The 22981-nt window shown below is 44.0% G+C and overlaps 1 protein-coding gene across 3 annotated transcripts in view; it reads right to left on the reverse strand.

The window, feature by feature from the left end:
* ATRNL1 (attractin like 1) overlaps window positions 1-21926 on the reverse strand; it is a 1048037-nt gene extending 1026111 nt beyond the window's left edge. Inside the window, exons 1-2 of one of the 3 annotated variants that reach the window (XM_043518640.1) lie at window positions 21799-21919; window positions 20683-21063 (exon numbers count right to left, since the gene is read on the reverse strand). In XM_043518640.1, the coding sequence (XP_043374575.1) occupies window positions 20683-20963 (281 nt within the window). In that variant the 5' untranslated portion in view covers window positions 20964-21063; window positions 21799-21919. Of the gene's footprint in view, window positions 1-20682; window positions 21064-21512; window positions 21749-21798 lie in introns of those variants that run through there. The other 2 variants (XM_038411471.2, XM_043518641.1) reach the window with 2 other exon arrangements.
* Between the last annotated feature and the right edge of the window lie 1055 nt (window positions 21927-22981).

Raw genomic sequence — 22981 nt, forward strand, 5'->3', positions numbered from 1 at the left:
ATTGTTTTTTCTCCTAACAAAATTTTAAACTAATCCTTCACTAGCTACTCAGACCTTTAACAAAAATCCTAAACCTGATGTGTGAATAACCCACCTTTTGTGACCACATCTTGACATAACAAGTTTAAATCAATGTCTAATACTCTGACAAAGCACATTTTTCAACACAGATTTCCAATGTACTCATTAATCCTTCCTTTACACACATTTCTGAAATTTTATTTTCACCCCACTAGCACACACAAGTTTGTACAGTATTCCTTTCCCACCAAGCGTCACCAAGCTATAGGCCAAAGTCTGTTCTTACTTCCACTGGTGTAAATATGGAGTAAGTAAGTTACTCTGGATGCTCACAGATGTCACCAACATCGGCACCTGGCACAATGTGAAAGTAACATATATATTATACACACACACACACACACACTTGCAGTACATAACACGTGTACACTCCCATGTGTTTAAATTTACCAATTATGTTTGGATTAGTTTTCTAGAAAGAGAGAGACTTATAATAGGACCTGTAAAAAAAAAAGGGGGGGGGGGAGGGAAGCATTTTGCTTATATGTAGTAAAAAAAGATTATTTGAAAAAGAAAAGCCGTTTCTGAAGATGATCCTAAAGGTCGAGACATCATTGCTTACTAAAATAAATGTTATACACTTTGGCTTGTACCAGAAACCCAAATCCCAAACTCTGCAGCTCAGTCCCATTTATATATATTCTAATATAATTGTGAAATGTTCTAATTTACATAAAACACATTTTATTTTTAATCCTACTAGATCTTGGTCTCAAGGATTACCCTGTGGAACTCTTATTAGTGTAGTTTAACAGAAATATTTCCATTCAGTTTTATTTAGTTGTCTTTCAGTTTACTGAATGTTCCCTTCTTGGATTATTAGAAGGTAAATCTGGTCACCTGCTCTACCTTCTCTATACCCAAGCATTGCTGTATGGATCTCTGTCACATCCCAGTTTACTCATCTGGGGTGAAATCCTGAGTCCATTGAGGTTAATGGGGTATTTATCTGCAACTTCAGTTGAGCCAGAATTTCATTCCTCCTCTCTAGACTTAATAGTTTCAGTCTTTTCAAATTGCTTTTCATTGGAAGTACCTCCAAAGCTCTACTTTGGGATCATGGTATAAAAACTGAATATCTTAAACTGTGTCTATAATGGGAAAAATCCAAACACTAAAATCCAACATACTGACATACGAGCAAGATTTACTGCTCCTAACTTTAACACTGTTAGAATCTGGGGTTCTGGTTCCATCTCCAATACTTAGAAGACCTCCCGCTATGTGTTACTGTGTATATCAAGTGTTCCAATTTACTACTTAAAACAGTTTCAAGTACCACTGTAGTTTGACATATTTGGTGTCACACAAACAGTACATGAGGACATTTTAATATCACCAGAAACAGGGAGTCAAGGAAGCTCTTGTGGGGAAGAGGGGTGTAGAGGCAAGCAGAAAAGGATATAGTGAACTTCACACACAAATACTTACAGTGGTATATATCAAATTGCATTATCTACCCTTATTATTTTAAATAAGGACATCAACTATGGTAATTGCTTCTAAAAATACAATCATGCCAAGATCTTTTTTTTGCATTATGCAGGTAGTGAAAGCTAAAGCTCACCAATACTTTACTGTTCAGTGGGAACCACTACTGACTCCCAAATGTGCAACCAGCTATTTGAGTTATAGTTACAAATTTCAGAGTAGCAGCCGTGTTAGTCTGTATTCACAAAAAGAAAAGGAGTACTTGTGGCACCTTACAGACTAACAAATTTATTAGAGCATAAGCTTTCGTGAGCTACAGCTCACTTCATCGGATGCATTTGGTGGAAAATACAGAGGGGAGATTGATATACACACACAGAGAACATGAAACAATGGGTTTATCATACACACTGTAAGGAGAGTGATCACTTAAGATAAGTCATCACCAGCAGCAGGGCGGGGGAAAAGGAGGAAAACCTTTCATGGTGACAAGCAAGGTAGGCTATTTCCAGCAGTTAATAAGAATATCTGAGGAACAGTGGGGGGGAGAAATACCATGGGGAAATAGTTTTACTTTGTGTAATGACTCATCCATTCCCAGTCTCTATTCAAGCCTAAGTTAATTGTATCCAGTTTGCAAATTAATTCCAATTCAGCAGTCTCTCGTTGGAGTCTGTTTTTGAAGCTTTTTTGTTGAAGGATAGCCACTCTTAGATCTGTAATCGAGTGACTGGAGAGACTGAAGTGTTCTCCAACTGGTTTTTGAATGTTATAATTCTTGATGTCTGATTTGTGTCCATTCATTCTTTTACGTAGAGACTGTCCAGTTTGACCAATGTACATGGCAGAGGGGCATTGCTGGCACATGATGGCATATATCACATTGGTAGATGCACAGGTGAATGAGCCTCTGATACTGTGGCTGATGTGATTAGGCGCTATGATGGTGTCCCCGAATAGATATGTGGACAGACTTGGCAACGGGCTTTGTTGCAAGGATAGGTTCCTGGGTTGGTGGTTCTGTTGTGTGGTGTGTGGTTGCTGGTGAGTATTTGCTTCAGAATGGGGGGCTGTCTGTAAGCAAGGACTGGCCTGTCTCCCAAGATCTGTGAGAGTGATGGGTCGTCCTTCAGGATAGGTTGTAGATCCTTGATGATGCGTTGGAGAGGTTTTAGTTGGGGGCTGAAGGTGATGGCTAGTGGCGTTCTGTTATTTTCTTTGTTGGGCCTGTCCTGGAGTAGGTGACTTCTGGGTACTCTTCTGGCTCTGTCAATCTGTTTCTTCACTTCAGCAGGTGGGTATTGTAGTTGTAAGAAATCTTGATAGAGATCTTGTAGGTGTTTGTCTCTGTCTGAGGGGTTGGAGCAAATGCGGTTATATCATAGAGCTTGGCTGTAGACAATGGATCGTGTGGTATGATGTTTCCCTATAGCCAGTGCATAAGATTTAGAAAGATGAAATTCCACATAGTGCTGATAACAAGGTATATTTTCCAGTCCATTACTTATTCAAAGCCTCATAAAGAATCAACATCCTGCATAAACATATACATCACTAATATCTACAGTGAAACTAAAAAAAAAAAAAAAAGTAGGTCAACACAGACATGGTCAACACAACATTAGGCTAAAATGAGAGTAGCTATTTGAAAGTGACAGACTTAAAAGGCATCCTTTGTGACCTTCATAATATTTTGATTACCTGTTTAAAAAGTTACAATATGCAACATGCTTTCTTAAATTACATGTAATTAAATTTTTCCAAAGACAAATACAATATGAGCATTCACCAAATTAAAGCCAAATACTGAATACTGGGATAAATGATTGGACAACTTAATTCTTCAAAAGTACTGTCAATCCTGTCAAGCTATAAAAAAAAAAAAAGTACTCATCTAGAGTGACCAGAGCAACCAAATTTGTTTTGGTAGCATATGAAAAGTTAGAGTTGGCACGGGGTGGGGGGATGACAAAGAGGAAAGCCAACCATTTGTTTTCTACACCTTGTTTTACAACTGAGACTGCTAAGCAACAACATACAATTTTGTAAAACTTTTTGAGGGCTGTTGAAAGAAATCATGGTCTTTGGAAGGTCAAAGTCCCATATTTTTAAAAAGCCAGTAGAAAACTTAGGGCCCTACATGCTAATGGATGGAATGCTTAACTCCCATAACTAGTCCAACTGAAATCATTGGGATTTTTCACTGTTGAAGCCAGGTTAGCTGGCAGCTTTGTAGCTACTGGAGAGCTTTCTAGATTCTTATAGGGTTCCTATTACCATAATATCTGAGCACCAAATCTGACGGAACAAAGAAGTCTGGTGTAAGGAACTGTTTGGAAACAGTTTCCAAGTCTGGTTTTCCAATAACAGTTGCAAACATAATAGCATGTTAAAAAAAAAAAAAAAAAAAAAAAAAAACAGAGAGAGAGTTGGTTGCATACCTTTTGAAACACGAAACATAAGCACTATAAGGGAAATACTATTTTGTTACATGTTCTTTTTTTAAAAAAAGAATTTTAATGCAATGACACCAATACAATACAATTAATATTTCAATACTGCTTAACTATTTATAAAATACTTCATAGCCCATCTCTAGTCGAGGGTTTTACAACCTTATACCAAACAACAATATAGCTAATTATATTGTCACAGAGAAGCAGCAACATCCCAGAAACTCTGATTTCTCCCTGAATATATTTAGTTACCAATGGAGTTTCAGAATCAGAACAAAAACAAACCAGCCATCCAGTAAAGGTGCAATGTATAAGATCATATGTTTCAGAATAGCAGCCATCATATGTTGTAATTCTAGACCACTGGTCCAAAGAATTTGATTTTTTTAAATAAAATAATGGTACATTTACTTTTAACTGGGAAACGTAAAGTAGGAAATGTGAAGTTGGAATAAAACTACAATATTACTTCAGCCACACTACGAACTTTACAATGAACAGCAATGTATTCATCTACACATTGAACCATGTAAACCGAAATAGTAAATACAGTATTACACGTACAACACAGCCTACTTAACAAGAAAAGGAGTACTTGTGGCACCTTAGAGACTAACAAATTTATTAGAGCATAGTCTCTAAGGTGCCACAAGTACTCCTTTTCTTTTTGCGAATACAGACTAACACGGCTGCTACTCTGAAACCAGCCTACTTAACGTTACTGCTGGGATCTTAAAAAAATAATAGTAATAATAATAATAATCACAAGTTTGACTACACAGAAGTTAGTCTTCCCATTTAAAAGTTGCAGAAAATAAAGAAAAATATTCCCTTTACTTTGCAAGGTTAACATTTTATTATCCCAATCGGGATAGGATTGTAAATGTAGTGGGAAATGGGAGAGTCCCCAGCACTGCTGCTGCTACCATCTGGGATTAAATTTGTTCATATTTGTGTTTGCATTATCTTCACATCATTAAAAGACAACTTTATGCCAAAAAAATAATAAGCTTGAATCATACAAACACCTAAAAAGGGACCTAGGGAGAGGAAAACTCATTGAAGATCATCTTATGGAAACTCCCTTACATTGTACTATCAGAGAAGGAGGCAGCAGTTACTCCCCTCACCCCTACAGAAAAAGGTCATTGCCTATGCACTCCAAACTTGACAGAGCAGTCCCCATGGACATCACTCCCCATGGTTCCAGACTCATTACCAGGACTCATTATCAGGAAGTCTCTGACCATGAAAGCTCCCAGCCTTAAGCCTTCAGCAGTTTTTGCTGTAGTTGTATTTTAGGGTATGTCAAACACTATGGAGATATACCGACTTGGCTATGCCGGCACAGCCCCTTACTATAGATGCAGCATATACTGACAGAAGCAGGGTTTGCTATTGAAGGAAGACCACCTTTCTGAATGACAGTAGCTATACTGACCGAAGTACTCTTCCACACACTGGGGTTACGCCATCACACGCCTGACCAAAGTAGCTACGCTGCTATGATTTTCAACAATACATCAAACCTTAAAAAAATTGGGAAAGCTGCTTTTACTAGATGAAGAGTATTTTTCTTCTTCTCTCACTAAGAAACAGCTGAAAGAATTTTGTTTAAACTTTCCTCACACACACAAATTCACAGGAACAGAATGCAACTGCCACAAGAACCTGACACACATAGCCAGATGTGTGCATATGTTTACAACTTGCCAAAACACTTATTTATAAAGCACCAGAACTCAATTAATACCAAATATAATAATTGTAATTGTAACTGTAACTTCTGGAGTCAGTGGATACTGTCCACTATCACAGCACAGCGTTTTTGCAACCATGACTAGAACTGGTAACCAGAGCTAGGAAATAAAGTTTCGTAATTTTCTATCAGTACTCCTGAGAGTCACTCTTGTTATAATATGCTTGGAATTTGTGTGGTCAGAGAATGAGAAATGAAACTAAAAGTGCTAAAAGTGAAGATTCTAGTTCCTACTTCATTACACCATTGAAAAGAACCCGTAAGAGCAGGTGACAATCTCCAGACTTCAGGAACTACAAGAGGGCTCTCTGTTAGACAGCTGTTGAAAGCTTTAATCCAAAAAACTGGTTACATTCAAGCAACAAGGCAGCAAATTCCTAATACCTGATAATAAAGTGGAACCTCTTATTTACGCTTCCCACAGTAGGCATTAAACCAGAAAGTAAGACTTGTCTAAAATTGATGGAAAAGACAAGATGGTAACAGAGATTCAAGAAATTAATATAACCTAATATATGGGGGCTGTCCAGCACACAAAATAACTTGCAAACTAATTAGCATATTTAAAAAACTTGCATGAAACCTCAGAATCCCAACTGCACAATAGGTAGACTTTAGAGAAGATAATATTTCTGCTCTGCTGGATCTGGGCATCAGCAATCAGCCCATATAACAAGACAGATGCTACTAGACTTCTGGGGGATGGGAAGGAGGAAGCAGAAGTTTTGCTGCCTTCTCCTCCACACCCCACTTACTCGCAAAAACTTTTTCATCTCCACATATGGACTTCTGAAAATTTGAATCTAATATTCACCCTTATGATCAATGAAGTGGGGGGGGGTAGTTCCCTTTGATGGACAACCAGCCAGCCAATTAGCTGTAAAATCCCTCTTGGTAGCTGTTCTCCGCTTGCTTTACCTGTAAAGGGTTAAAAGTCCCCCAGGAAAAGAAAAGTGGGCACCAAACCAAACGAGCCAATGGGAAGGTAAAACTTTTTAAAATTGGGGAAAAAAAACCTTTCCCTTTCTCCGTTGTTCTCTCTGGGCTGCAGGGACACGGAGCAGCAACTGCGTAAGCAGCATTAAGACAGGTATGATTATAGATTATCAATTGTGACAAAGCTCTGTCCTTGACTCCGTGGGTCCCGCATTTCCTGGCAGATTTCGCTAGCCTCAAAGGCTCACTGTGACCCTCCACGTAACCCTTCTTTCTCTAGAGAAAAGGGTCACAGTCTACTGAGCCATTTTCATCATAAGCCAGCAAGGGAGGTGAGGAGAAGTTATCCTTCCTTGCATAGTCTCTGTTGTCTCCCAGTCTCAGTGATTAAACAGGGGGCAAAGGTGTGGGGGGGGGAAAGCCCAGGCCAACTCTACTCCGGGCTCCAGCCCAGGGATCCTAATAGTATCGGCTATGGTAGCTGACCTTTTAGAAACATGACATGTACAATTCCCTGGGCTACTTCCCCCACAGCAGCCCTCGCTTCCTCAAGCTCCACTTCACCCTTACCTCAGGGCCTCCTTCCTTGTGCCTGATATGGTGTGTACTACTCAGCCTCTCCAACAACACAACTTCTTCCCACAGCTCCTGACATGCACACCCACCTGACTGACTGGGAGGCTTTTAACTAGTTTCAGCCAGCCCCTGATTGGCTTCAGGTGTTCCAATCAACCTAGCCTTCTCCCTGCCTTCTAGAAAGTTCTTAATTGGCCCCAGGTGTCTTAATTGACCTGGAGCAGCTGCCATTTCACTTATCATGGTACCAGGGATTTGTTTAGCCTGGAGCTAATATATCTATCTCCCACTACTCTTCCATAGCCATCTGGCCTTGCCCCGTCACGTATCCCCCCCTCTGGTCAACACCATAGAGTTGGGCAACTTGCGACGGTCGTGACAGACCATCAGCGTTGCCATGGTGGCATCCAGCCCTGTGCCGTATGCGGAACTGGAATGGTTGGAGGCATAAGAACCACCTGATGACCCTTGCATTCTTTTCCTTATTCCACTGCATCCACTGGAGAGGTGCATGGTCCGTCACAAAAGAGTAAATCACCGGCCTAAGAGGTAATAACACAGTGTCGCCATAGTGTGTCCATTTGACAGCAAGGCATTCTCTCTCGACTACTGCGTATTTCTGTTCTCTTGGGAGAAGCTTTCTGCTTAGGTAGTGGATCGGGTGTTCCTTTTCTCTCACCATTTGTGACAGAACTTCTCCCAACCCCACCTCGGAAGCGTCTGTTTGTAAAATAAATTCCCTGTTAAAGTCTGGGGCTATGAGTACGGGATCATTACAGAGGGCCGTCCGAAGGTCTGTAAATGCTCCCTCTGCTGCGTCGGTCCACTTTACCATGTCTGGACCTCGGGACTTCATCAGGTCTGCTAGGGGACTCGCCCTAGTGGCGAAGTGGGGAATAAACCATTGGTAGCAGCCTACCACGCCTAGAAACGCACAGACCTGCTTCTTTCGGGTCGGCTGGGGCCAGTTTTGAATTGCCTCTAGCTTATTCGTTTGGGGCTTCACTATGCCCCTTCCCACAATATATCCCAGTTACCTAGCCTCTGCTAGCCCTATGGCGCATTTAGCGGGATTAGCAGTGAGGCCAGCCCGCCTTAAGGTGAGCAGTACTGCCTCAACTTTCTCCAAGTGGGTTCCCCAGTCTGGCGTATGGATGACGACATCATCTAGGTATGCAGCTGCATAACTAGTATGGGCGCTGGAATGTGGATGGGGCCTCATATAGCCCAAAAGGGAGGACGGTGTACTGGAATAGCCCATCCGGGGTAAGAGAATGCTGTCTTTTCTTTAGGTTCTTTGGTCAGAGGAATCTGCCAGTACCCTTTTGTCAGATCCAGTGTAGTCAAGAATCAGGCACTAACCAGTCGGTCAACCAGTTCGTCGATGCGTGGTATGGGGTATGCATCAAACTGGGATATTTCATTCAGTCGGCGACAGTCATTACAGAATCTCATGGTACCGTCAGGTTTAGGCACTAGAACAACTGGACTGGACCACCGACTGTAAGATTCTTCAATAACCCCTAATTCTAACATTTTCTTCACTTCGACCTTGGATTTCCTCTCTTTTGGCTGCTGGGATTCGGTAAGGTCTCAATGTTACCTTGGCTCCGGGGATCGTGTGGATATGGTGATGTCTCAGTCGTCCGCCCTGGTTTTGTGGAGAACACATCTCTGTTGCGATTAATCATATCGGCTGCCTCGATCTTTTGGATCGGCATCAAGTCAGATGATATCCTCACTTGCTCGTGTAAGTTATCCTCCTGGGGAAGCGTCTCTTGCATGACTAAGCACGCCTGTCGATCGTGCCAAGGTTTTAGAAGATTGATGTGGTAAATTTGCTCCGATTTCCGGCGGCCTGGCTGCCACACCTTATAGTTCACCTCTCCCACGGCTTCGATTATTTCGTAGGGTCCCTGCCACTGGGCCAACAGTTTACTTTCTGCTGTGGGCACCAGTACCATCACCTCATCCCCTGGTTGGAACCGTCGAAGCTTCGCTTGGTGGTTATAATGGGTTTGTTGGGTCTCCTGTGCGCTGAACACTTGGAGAGAGCATGGGGAGACCCAACAAACCCATTATACAATGGGGGTAACTCGGGCTATCCGATCTCTCATCGCAGTACATGCCCAACTATGTTCCTTCCAGGATTTGGCTCCTTTTCTCTGGCTTCTCTGGCTATATCCAATATGCTCCGAGGGTGGCGCCCATATAGTAGTTCGAATGGAGAGAAACCCGTGGAGGCTTGCGGAACCTCCCAAATGGCAAACATGAGGTAAGGCAATAGGGTATCCCAATCTTTCCCATCCCGGCTCACCACGTTCCTGATCATGGCTTTGAGGGTCCTATTGAATCTTTCCACAAGGCCATCTGTTTGCAGGTGGTATACAGAGGTCCGTAGGGCTTGTACATGGAGCAATGAACAGAGATCTTTCATCAGCTTGGACATGAAAGGTGTCCCTTGATCAGTCAGTATCTCCTTGGGTAGCCCAACCCGGGCAAAGATCTGTACTAGCTCCTTAGCTATTGTCTTGGAAGCTGTGTTGTGCAGGGGAACAACTTCCAGGTACCGGGTTGCATAGTCCAGTACAACAAGCACATGTTGGTGGCCCCGAGCTGTCCTCTCTAGGGGCCCTACCAGATCCATGGCTATCCGTTCAAAAGGAACCTCTATTATTGGAAGAGGTATCAAAGGAGCCCGCAAGTGCGGGCGAGGGCTATGTAAGTGACACTCCAGACAAGAGGTACAGTATTGCCGGACATCTTCATGTATTCCTGGCCAGAAGAACCTCCGCAGGATCCGTGCCCGGGTTTTCTCTACCCCTAGGTGTCCTCCAAACAGGTGACTGTGGGTGAGACTCAATATGGCTTTTTGATGTTTTCGTGGCACCAGAAGTTGTTGTATCTCTTACTCCTGCATTTGCACCACGCGGTACAGGAGATCTTTCTTCACTATAAAGTAAGGTCCGGGACCCCAAATCTTGCCATCCACAGGTATCCCATCGATCTCGGCCACCTCTTTCCTGGCATCATCATATCTGGGGTCCTCCGCCTGGTCCCGCCCAAAAGTCTCTCTCCCGGGACTAACCTGCCCAAGCTCCCAGGGGCCGGCTTCTGCTTCTTCCAACAGCTCATGGCTGGGGGCAGCTTCTGGCTCATCTTCTGTGGTGGAAGTTTCTCTGTTGGCTGCTCGTGTCCATCTGCCTACTAGGGAGGTCTTCTAGCCCTAGGTCAGGATCCAGGTTCCCAAGGCCTTCGCGGCCTTCCTCTCCTTTTTTGTCTTCTGGGCTTTTCGGGGGGTTGAGAACAGATCCTGAGAAATCTCAGCAAACATCGGGGGTTGACATTCCCCCGGTGACGAGGGCTGTCCTCAGGGTCCCCACCTCCCTCTAGCTTCTCTGGGGGGAGTAAATCATCAAACCCTGGGTAGTCCCTCCCAATGACTACAGGATATGGGAGTTTAGGAACTACGCCCAATGTCATCTCAATGGGGCTTCCCTGAACCTCTATCTCCACTGGGATGGTGGGGTAATGGCTCACGGCCCCATGCACGCACATCACTGCTACACATTTGGCTTGTAGCAGCTGACTATTTTTTTTACCAGCTTCCCCGATATGAGGGTGATAGCACTCCCAGAGTCCACAAGCGCTGTAGGCTCTGCTCCATTTATCCTCACTGGCCTAGTGTAATTATGTGGGGCTAATGCGACCCCTGTGAGGTGGATAAGGGAGCATGGGACCTCCCAATCCCCCAAGTTACATTGCATAGGCTCCTCAGTGCTGGGACACTGTGCTGCTATGTGTCCCCACTCCCCACATGCATAACATCTATAAGTGCTTTTAATCACTCCCCAATCCCTGAGGTTAGGGGGTTTAGTCCCAGGGTTCCCCCATTCAGGCCAATCCCTTCCTTCTGGGGTCCCCACTGGTTTTTGGTCCCCCCCCCTTCCACCTAGGACTCCTCGGGGGTTTGGCTGCCCAACTTTCCAGGGTTGGGGTCGGGTGCTTGCTTTGAAAGGGGCCTTCCTTGAGTAGTCGGGTCAGTTCCCTGGCTGTCATCCATCTTTCTACCAGCGTGATCATCTCGTCGTACATGGACGGATCGTTCTGGCCTACCCATTTGCGGAGATCTGGCAGCAGTCCCCGCATGTAATGATCTATGACCTCCGGGTCTCCAAAATTTCCGCTGGCCTGCACACCACGGGCTGTAACCACTTCCGTGCAAGGTGTAGAGGTCCAATAGCTGGGACCTCAGGGGTTTGTTCTCATGGTATTTCCACTCATAGAACTTCTGGGCCCTTACCACTGCCCTTACCCCTGATCGTGCTAGGATCTCTGCCTTCAGATGGGTATAGTCAGTGGCATCCGTGGCAGGCAAGTCAAAGTAGGCCTTCTCGCCCCTTTTTTGTGTGGAGAGGCGCAGAATGCTGGCCCACTGCTCCTGGGGCCACGCCTCACAGTGAGCAGTCCTTTCGAATGAGAGGAGATATGCCTCTACGTCATCTCCTGACGTCATCTTTGCCAGACAACCAGTGGCCCTCTGGGTTCGCGTCCCGTCGGACCCCCGGGCCTGGGTGGTGAGGATCTTCAGCTGATCCACCACCTCTCTCAAGAGGGCACGATCTTGGATTGCCTGGCTCATCAATAATTGATTGGTTTCCTGCTGTAGCCACATAGACTCTTGTTGTGCCATTGCCTGAAGCCGGGTGGCCTCCTGCTGGGCTGCCACGACTTGTACCAGAGCTCTTACCACCTCCTCCATTGTGGTATAAAGCAAACAAAAACAAAAACCCAAACCCCCCAGTGCACTTTTTTTTTTAAAACTCTTTCTTCCGCCACGCTGTGAACAAAGACCCACTCCTGCCACCAGTTGTGACAAAGCTCTGTTCTTGCCTCCGTGGGTCCCGCGTTTCCTGGCAGATTTCGCTAGCCTCAGAGGCTCACTGTGACCCTCCACATAACCCTTCCCTCTCTAGAGACAAGGGTCACAATCTACTGAGCCATTTTCATCATAAGCCAGCAAGGGAGGTGAGGAGAAGTTATCCTTCCTTGCATAGTCTCTGTTGTCTCCCAGTCTCAGTGATTAAACAGGGGGCAAAGGTGGCGGGGGGGGAGTCTAGGCCACCCTCTACTCCGGGCTCCAGCCCAAGGATCCTAATAGCATCAGCTATGGTAGCTGACCTTTTAGAAACAGGACATATACAATTCCCTGGGCTATTTCCCCCCACAGCAGCCCTCGCTTCCTCAAGCTCCACTTCACCCTTACCTCAGGGCCTCCTTCCTTGTGCCTGATATGGTGTGTACTACTCAGCTTCTCCAACAACACAACTTCTTCCCACAGCTCCTGACATGCACACCCACCTGACTGACTGGGAGGCTTTTAACTAGTTTCAGCCAGCCCCTGACTGGCTTCAGGTGTCTCAATCAACATAGCATTCTCCCTGCCTTCTAGAAAGTTCTTAATTGGCCCCAGGTGTCTTAATTGACCTGGAGCAGCTGCCATTTCACTTATCCTGGTTCCAGGGATTTGTTTAGCCTGGAGCCAATATATCCATCTCCCACTACTTTTCTACAACCATCTGGCCTTGCCCCATCCCACAATCCATACCTCAAACTTATTTATCTGAAGCCTCAGATATGTAAGTAAAATTAGGGAATGGCTTAGAAGATGTGATTAGGTTTATTTCTGTTTATTTTTTAAGGCTTGTGAACTCCTCTGTGCTAATAACCCCATGCTTCTGTTTGCTTGTAACCTTTAAGCTAACCTCCAAAAAAAGCTATTTTGGATGCTTAGTTTTTGGAATTGCTTGTTTAAAATCTAGCAAAAACCTAAGTTCCAGAGGTATTTTCTTCCTTTTTGTTTTTAATAAAATTTACCTTTAAGAACAGGATTGGATTTTTGGTGTCCTAAGAGGTTTGTGCATGTTGTTTGATTAGGTGGTAGCAACACTAGTTTTCTTTCTCAGCTCTTCCTTGGAGTGGGGGTGAAAGGACTTGGGAATTCCTCCCTGTGGGGTAGCCTCAAGTGCTCCTTCCTGAGTCTAAAAGGGTTTTTGATGTTTGGGTGATAGCAGCATTTACCAAGCCAAGGTCAGAGAAAAGCTGTAACCTTGGAAGTTTAATACAAGCCTAGAGTGGCAAGTATTAATTTTTAAAATCCTTGCAGGCCCCCACTTCTGTACTCGAAGTGACAGAATGGGGATTCAGCCTGGACAACCCTCACTAATTCTCAGGACATGGAAGGAGTCCACTGCAACCCAGTAAAAATATTAATACACATGAATTCAATGAAACTGGAAAATATAGTTTACTAAGTGTTTGTTGAGGAGTCTTGTTGCTCCAATTTGTACCACGTAGGGCTGTCAAGCAATTAAAAAATTAATCATGATTAACTGCACGATTAATCACTCTTAAATAATTACAGAATACTATTTAAATATTTTTGGTATGTTTTCTACATTTTCAATATATTGATTTCAATTACAACAGAATACAAAGTGTACAGCGCTCACTTTAATTTTTATTACAAATATTTGCACTGTAAAAAAACAGTATTTTTCAAATCACCTAATACAAGTATGTTAGTGCAATCTCTCATTAAAACAGAACTTTCAAATGTACAATTATGTGCAAAAAAAACTACAATCAAAAATAAAGCAATGTAAAATTTAGAGCCTACAAGTCCACTCGGTCCTACTTCTTGTTCAGCCAATTGCTCAAAACAAGTTTGTTTATATTTGCAGGAGATAATGCTGTCTGCTTCTTGTTTACAATGTCACCTGAAAATGAGAACAGGCATTCGCATGGCACTGTTGTAGCCAGTGTCACAAGATATTTACATGCCAGATGCAATAAAGATTCATATGTCCCTTCATGCTTCACCCACCATTCCAGAGGACATGCTTCCACGCTGATGACGGGTTCTGCTCGATTACAATCCAAAGCAGTGCCGATTGATGCACGTTTATTTTCATCATCATGAATCAGATGCTACCAACAAAAGGTTGATTTTCTTTTTTGGTGGTTCAGGTTCTGTAGTTTCTGCATTGGACTGATGCTCTTTTAAGACTTCTGAAAAGATGTTCCACACCTCATCCCTCTCAGATTTTGGAAAGCATTTCAGATTCTTAAGCCTTGGGTCGAGTGCTGTAGGTATCTTTTGAAAACCTCACACTTGTACCTTTTTTGCGTTTTGTCAGATCTGCCGTGAAACTGTTCTTAAATTGAGCATGTGCTGCGTTGTCATCCGAGATTGCCATAACACAAAATATATGACAGAATGCAGGTAAAACAGAGCAGGGGACATACAATTCTCCCCCAAGGAGTTCAGTCATAAAAAAAATGCATTAATTTAATTTAATGAGCATCATCGGCATGGAAGCATGTCCTCTAGAATGGTGGCCAAAGCATGAAGGGGCATACAAGTGTTTAGCATACCCGACCAGTAAATACTTAGCAATGCTGTCTACAACAGTGCCATGTGAACACCTTTTCTCATTTTCAGGTGACACTGTAAATAAGAAGTGGGCGGCCTTATCGCCCATAAATGTAAACAAACTTGTTTAAGAGACTGACTGACCAAGAGTAGGACTGAGTGGACTTATAGGCTCTACTCTTTGTAAGTTGCACTTTCACAATAGAGAGAGCATTACAGTACTTATGAGGTGAATTAAAAATACCACCATTTTTACAGTGCAAATATTTGTAATAAATATCAAGTGAGCACTCTGCACTTTGTATTGTGTTGTAAATTTAAATCAAATATTTGAAAATGTAGAAAAAACATCCACAATATTTAATAAATTTCAATTGGTATTCTATTGTTTACCAGTGCGATTAAAACTGCAATTAATCCTGATTTTTTTTAAATTGCAATTAATTTTTGAGTTAATCGCACGAGTTAACTGCGATTAATCAACAGCCCTAATATAGATGCAAATATTTTATTAATCAAGGGGTATCTGCTTCTATGATGCCTTAAGAGAAATTCTGGGTAATGTATAGTAACAAGACTTAGGTTATTCTTCAGAAGTTTGTGTTACTACTGATAAAAGAAAACTGAACAAAGACTCCAAAATGAAACCATGAGTAGAAGATGAAATTGACCAATGTGCTTTCATTCTCTATATTTAAATATGTGCTTACCCTAGGAATTGTGCTGTTACAAGTTCTCTGTAATAACTTGCATCTCCCTGGCTTGTTGCCTGTCCCCCTACAAACAACAGACTTTATTTCCTTCCTATTTACCTGTTATATCATGTGGGTTTTTATGTGACTGGATATTCCACTTACTGTTTTTTGATGTGGACAATTAATGTTGTATTTTGCTAACAGTGGGAAATAGTACTCTTCGCTCTTTTTTCATATATCTGTATTTAACTTCAATTTAACTTCTAAAAACAAACAAATTAAAAATTCACTGTCAGCAGAGAACAGGTCTGAAAAATGTCAGCCTCAAAGGTGAACAAACTGGAAAATTACAAGTATATGAATCTGGTGTTATAATGGGAACTACTTTGTTACCTTTGACTGTAATGAACGCTACCATACACTCAGTACAACAAGGAATAAATCCTAAAAGGTAGTAGCACTTGATATGTTGGGACAGGCTCTTGAAAGTCACACAAAGATTGAAGAAAAATGTAAGAAAAGAAAAATCAGTCTCCCAGAATTTTAGCACAGATCTTGACTATCTATTCAACTGAAGTGTTAAAATTACCAGAGCTTTGGAGCGGAGCCAGCAGAGCGGCAGGTTTTTGCCTGGAGCTGGAGAGGAGCCGGAGCACAGTTCCAAATCCCTGAAAATTACACTTAAATAGTCTGCTACAAGATGAGATCTGGGAGACTAGCACCTCTTACACCCCTCTTTGTTAGCAAGTGTTGATCCTCCTAAGAAAGAGTTAAGTGGGTTCTGCTGACTCACTAGAGCAGGTGGTACATTACTCCTCATGGACACAGCTTTCTACCAAGGATATCCAGAGTGTGAGTACAGGAGTCCACAGATAAAAGCTTATGGGACAGCAAAGCCGACAAACTGTCTGAGTTAAATTTTATAACAGTGTTAATTTCAACATCAGTAAAACAAAACCCCCTGAAAGGTGGCAAGTTTGGTCTGAACTAGCACATGGACTAAGACAGACAGACAGACAATGGCTCTGCTACTGATTTAACAGCCAAAAGTCTGTTAGGTATTTTATAGACATGGAGGTATCTCCCTCATGCTCCGTGGAATGTCTTTCCATATACTTCTATGGGCTAGGTCTATCTGATTTTAAAATCCAAACTTCGCCCGCTCATTCCAGTTTTTGCTGTAGGTCAGTTTTGTGTTCTGGGCAGAATTTTCTTTCTTCAGGAGAAAAGTACAGTGTTGATCTATGGAGAGGAAGCCAATAATATACTTTAACAAAGCTTTAGCTACTATTTTCACCTATTCACTTTTTCCCTATCTATCTTTCATCCATCCCAAAGCAACATTTAGAGAGGATTCTTACTCCAGTAACAGATTCCCTATAAGGGAAAAAAAAACTAGGTTACCATGCAATCAGTCAATTAATTTTAACACCTGCTTACTAAGATTGATCAAGCATCTTTGATGTCTCTCTGCTAGGTTGCTATTCCTCAATTTAGAAAAAAAAAAAAACTCCCATGATAATTAATGGGCCCCAAGACTCCCTAGAGTCTTTCCCTTATGTTAATGTTTTCAATGTTTGCTAATTCAAGTCACTCATTCCCAGAGCTCAACTAATTATAGATCCTTTTCCAGGAAGGAAGGCTTTATTTTAAAGGAAGATCCCAGTTCTTTGTGTATTAAGCCTCACCTTAAAATCCCAAAGAATCCCAACACATTTTTCACCTCTACCAGTCAAGTTGAAATCAGTTAATAGTGTATTTTTAACCTTGTATCCACTCACATACACTTCAAACCGCTGAAGCCACAGAACTCCACATTAAAACAATATAGGTATGTTCAAAGTCACAACAGAATTCTATATTCAATTAATGTTTTATATATTTCATATTTACATTGTGTACATTACTTTTAATTGCATGTACAATAGTCCAACATGCTTATCAATAACATCTCTTCTCTTGTTGAAACATTCTTCACAATAATTTTTATTGATTGGAGCAACAAGTGTCAGTGGGGTCACAGAGAGTCGTCACCTACAAGTGTCATGGTGAAAAACCTAGCCATGGGCTGCACATGTCTACAGCAGATGGTTCTACTTCATAGACAAATGAGAATGGAATAGGCTAGTTCCAGCATAACAAGAAAGCGTCCCCATATTCTGCACAAGTCAGAAAGGCCCTCAAATCACATGGCTGCAAAGCAAAGTTTATGATATCGCTTTCCCACTTCTGCACCAATATTCCAGCTGCTATCTATTCAAGACATTTAAAATACACTAATCACCACAGTGTTAAGCACCATGCTAAGTTTCATGGCTCATAAGTCATTTGTGCTACCAAATAATGGCAGACTTTATACAGCCCCCACTTAGAGTAACAGCCAAATTGGGTAAGTCTTTATAGTGCTATATTACTATCACATAGGTTTTAACAGAGTACATTTTTCTTCTCAAAGTAAAGCTTTATGGTGCCCAATCTCGATAACTTTTCCAGAACAGTACATCTTTAAAAGCAGTTCTCCCAAATAAGCAAAAAGCTCGTTCTGTAACAAAATCATAATGTTGGCATCAGTGACACTTAATTATGCAAAAAGAAAAGGAGTACTTGTAGCACCTTAGAGACTAAAATTTATTTGAGCATAAGCTTTCATGAGCTACAGCTCACTTCATCGGGTGAATTCAGTGGAAGAGAGAGTGGGGAGATTTATATACATAGAGAAGATGAAACAATGGGTGTTACCATACACACTGCAAGGAGAGTGATCAGGTAAGGTGAGCTATTACCAGCAGGAGAGCGGGGGGGAATAAACATGGGGAAATAGTTTTACTTGGTGTAATTCCCCCCCCCCCCCGCCCTCCTGCTGGTAATAGCTCACCTTACCTGATCACTCTCCTTGCAGTGTGTATGGTAACACCCATTGTTTCAATCTTCTCTATGTATATAAATCTCCCCACTCTATTTTCCAATGAATGCATCCAATGAAGTGAGCTGTAGCTCACAAAAGCTTATGCTCAAATAAATTTGTTAGTCTCCAAGGTGCCACGAGTACTCTTTCTTTTTGTGAATGCAGACTAACACAGCTGCTACTCTGAAACTTTTAATTATATGCACCCTAGAATAGAGTGGCTAATGACAAATGCATTCTGATTTCTGAAAATCCCTAAGGACCCAAGTCCTAAACATTGTGCATTTAGCTAAGGAAATGTTGACCTTTTAATATGCAACTAGACCTTCCTCTAGGTGGGGATGGATTCTTAGCATTCTACTGGAATTGAGCAGAGTGCTATGAGGCAAAATGTAACCATCATGCTTCCTCCCATTAAGTTCACCTGACAACTGCAACTGATATAAACAAACAACAAATGCTTTAATACTAAATAATCAAGAAAATCCCTCTAAGGGCTAATGCCTAAAGGCATTCTAGTGTCATCAGCTTTAGTAACCCATCAGAGAATATATTCATTAATTACAAGCTTTGGAATTTAATCAAAAGATTAAAGTTTGACCTAGCCCTTGTACTATTAGGATATGCTGTGACTGGCATCAAGCTCAGGATATAGCTAATCCCTTTGAAGCAAGGCATTCCTGGCTCTAAAAGCGTGTCTACTGCTGATCATCTTACCTAAAGAAGATCCACAGAGGCTTCCCCTCCTGTCATTCACAATCATCCTGACAATTAGCCCATGGTTCCAGGGTTACTGGCCAGTTACAAAACCCCAAATCCGTCACACATGCTTAACATATCAATTTTAATTGTAGTTAGCATGCAGATGAAACGGCTTAATATCTCCACCTTTCAGTTTTGTCCTCCCTTTTCCAAGTCGGTCAACAAATCACTAATGGAACACACACAAGATCATCATGTTCTCAAGCAAATTTTGCTCTTCCCAGAACAGGTACATTACTTTAGTTCACTTAAGGAATGGTTGCAAGACATGTTGGCTAAAAAGTGACTTGTTTCCCTGAAAAGTATGCTCCTTTTGCTCACCTGCACCCAGAATCAAACATTTTTTTAACATTTATAATTATTAAAGATAATACGGAAGCCATCTTGTTTAGCTTTCATTTGCCAAAAGAGAAAAACTTTTCCCAAATTTAATAGGTTTTAAATAATTTAGTTGACAGTATTTTCTCTTTAAATTCCCCTGGAAAAGAATTTGTAATATTGCCTCTTACAGATATCAAGCACACTGTTATTGTTAACTAGATATCATATGGCATTTTTCAGCTGTAGATCTCAAAGTGCTTCATAAGAAAGGGTGAGTACAATTTAGCCATATCTGATCTGAAAAGAAAACAGAGACGTTAAGTGATTTGTCTAAGGTCATGCCACAGATTAGTGGCAAACTGGAAGCAGAACATTGGTCACCTCACTCCCAGTCTAGTATCTTGTCCACTGAGCTATGCTAACTTCCTTTTAAGCAAGCTTATGGAAACAGCAGAGTGACAGCGCTAGACACTCAGTTTTCCATTGTATCTACAGAATAGATAAATCACGGAACATATCAGCGTATCCTTCCCCACACTGACCAGTCAGCATGTATTACTTCACTTTCAGGAGTGAAAACATAGTTCATTCTCTTTGTCTCATTTAGTCCTTGTAGGGGGATTTCATAAATTAAGCATCAACACCACCTCCTCTTCCCACAGAATCATAATTAACCCATATTATATTGTTCAATGATGAACGGAAAGCATGTGTATATGATGCTAGGTGTGTGTTAATTAATGCCCGTCTTGTTAGAGCATTTGAAAGAAGGTTGGTGGGAGGAGAAGCAGAATGAGAGAAAGATTTTAGTCCCTTGAAGGAAAATCATTCAAATGTATTAAGGCTTTTGCTTTCAGTAGGGAAGCCCCTGGAGATACAAGGTCATTTTCATACGGGTCCCAAAGGGGAGAGCAGTATTAGACAGTCTCTCTTTCCTTAACCTCAGGTTTCAGAGTAGCAGCCGTGTTAGTCTGCATTCGCAAAAAGAAAAGGAGTACTTGTGGCACCGTAGAGACTTGTAAATTTACAAGTCTCTAAGGTGCCACAAGTACTCCTTTTCTTTTTCCTTAACCTGTGTTTTATTTTAACATTAGCCTTAATAAAAATTTTACATCTGTGTTCCTCAGTTCAACATCTGATCTGTATTTGCGGGGGAGAGGGGGTGGACTTGTGTGGCGGTCCTATTCCATCTCCAACTTCTGTAACCTACTTCAGTCACACACCCACAAAATCATGCCAGGCACAGGCAAAACACAGCAGGCATCTGCGCCGGGGGGGGGAGGTGGGGGGGGAGGGGGACGATCACACATTAAGCAGAGACTTGCCTGAACCGGCCCTGGCAGTGCTGACACTGGTCTCCTACCCAGCCCTGGTCACAGAGGCAGGTGGAGTTGACGCACCGCCCGGAGAAGCAGGAGGTCCTCTCGCAGGGCTTGGACTGGGACACCTGGGCATAGAGCACCAGGTACAGGACGCCGTAGACGAGCAGCCAACGGTTCATACCCAGCAGCGAGGCGGAGCAGCAGGAGGACGAGGAACCGGGTCTCCAGACTCCGTGGGGCGCAGGGGAGCCTGCCCCCCTCCGCCAGGCGCTGCCCAGGTCCATCTTCGCCGCCGGACGGGAAAGCGGCCACCCGACCCGCGCCGGACGGCGGCACGGAGAGAGGCTGCGGGCGGCCCCCACCCGCAGCCGCTGGGAGGCCGTCCTGGAGAGAATTAATCCCGTCAGGGCGAGCCGAGCCAACCCCCCGCCACCCGTGAGGTAGAGCCCGGCCCTCGCAGCCCCGCTCCCCTCCTCCACGGGGGGGGGGGGCTGGCTCGTGACCGTGCGGTTCCGCCTCACTAGCTCCCCCCCCCCTCGCCGCTGATAACGGGACCCCCCCCCCTCCCCCGAGGGCAGCAGCGGGGAGGCAGCAGCCGCCTCCTCTCCCCTCCGCAGCATCCCCAGCCCGGCGGCCCGGGAGCGGGGGGATCCAGCCGCGAGCGGAGGGGCGGGGAGCGGTTATCTGCCCCCCCCCCACACTCCCCCTCTACCGGAGGGGGGGGGGGGAAAGCAACCGGCCGCTGTCCCGGCTGACAGTTTCCCAGCAGCCATTTTCCAGGGCTCATTGTAATCGCCGCTCGGCGCCGCCTGGCCGGTGCGATGCCTACCCACCCCCTTCCTCCTCCCTTGGTCTGCCCGGAGCCGCCGCTCGCGCCGCCAGGCCCGTAGCGCGAGCTCCTCGCGGCAGGAATCTGCCCGCCGCGCGCGGCTCCAGCCCGCGCTGATGATGGTGCCGCCGCAACTGCCCTGGGAAGGATGCGGGCTAACAGCCCCGCCCCCACACCCACACCCACAGCTGGAGCGTGGGGGTTATTTCACAGTAGCCCTCGGCCAGCTCCCGTGTCCCAAACACCTCTGCCTGCCCGCCCGCCCGCCGCCCCCCATTAAATAAAGAAACCTGTGCGGGTGGCTGCCGGTCAACAGAAATCCCTCCCCTCCATGCTAAAGAAAGGGCTGAGGTTGCAACGCTTACTCCCACCCACCCTGCTGCTGCTGCTGCTGCTGCAGCTGCTTCACATGCGAGACGATCCAACTACCCCACCAAGAGAGCTGAGCATGTGCAGCCCCGGAGCCCCTTAAAGGCACAGCGCGTTGCTCTGTTGGCTGGGTTTGCACCGGGGAGGGACCACGCACTGCGCACACGGGTTTGTTGTCTTAGAATCATAGAATATCAGGGTTGGAAGGGACCCCAGAAGGTCATCTAGTCCAACCCCCTGCTCAAAGCAGGACCAAGTCCCAGTTAAATCATCCTAGCCAGGGCTTTGTCAAGCCTGACCTTAAAAACCTCTAAGGAAGGAGATTCTACCACCTCCCTAGGTAACGCATTCTAGTGTTTCACCACCCTCTTAGTGAAAAAGTTTTTCCTAATATCCAATCTAAACCTCCCCCATTGCAACTTGAGACCATTACTCCTCGTTCTGTCATCTGCTACCATTGAGAACAGTCTAGAGCCATCCTCTTTGAAACCCCCTTTCAGGTAGTTGAAAGCAGCTATCAAATCCCCCCTCATTCTTCTCTTCTGCAGACTAAACAATCCCAGCTCCCTCAGCCTCTCCTCATAAGTCATGTGCTCTAGACCCCTAATCATTTTTGTTGCCCTTCGCTGTACTCTTTCCAATTTATCCACATCCTTCTTGTAGTGTGGGGCCCAAAACTGGACACAGTACTCCAGATGAGGCCTCACCAGTGTCGAATAGAGGGGAACGATCACGTCCCTCGATCTGCTCGCTATGCCCCTACTTATACATCCCAAAATGCCATTGGCCTTCTTGGCAACAAGGGCACACTGCTGACTCATATCCAGCTTCTCGTCCACTGTCACCCCTAGGTCCTTTTCCGCAGAACTGCTGCCGAGCCATTCGGTCCCTAGTCTGTAGCGGTGCATTGGATTCTTCCATCCTAAGTGCAGGACCCTGCACTTATCCTTATTGAACCTCATTAGATTTCTTTTGGCCCAATCTTCCAATTTGTCTAGGTCCTTCTGTATCCTATCCCTCCCCTCCAGCGTATCTACCACTCCTCCCAGTTTAGTATCATCCGCAAATTTGCTGAGAGTGCAATCCACACCATCCTCCAGATCA

This window comes from Dermochelys coriacea, chromosome 7 (genome assembly GCF_009764565.3).
Source record: "Dermochelys coriacea isolate rDerCor1 chromosome 7, rDerCor1.pri.v4, whole genome shotgun sequence".
NCBI classification, from domain to species: domain Eukaryota; kingdom Metazoa; phylum Chordata; order Testudines; family Dermochelyidae; genus Dermochelys; species Dermochelys coriacea.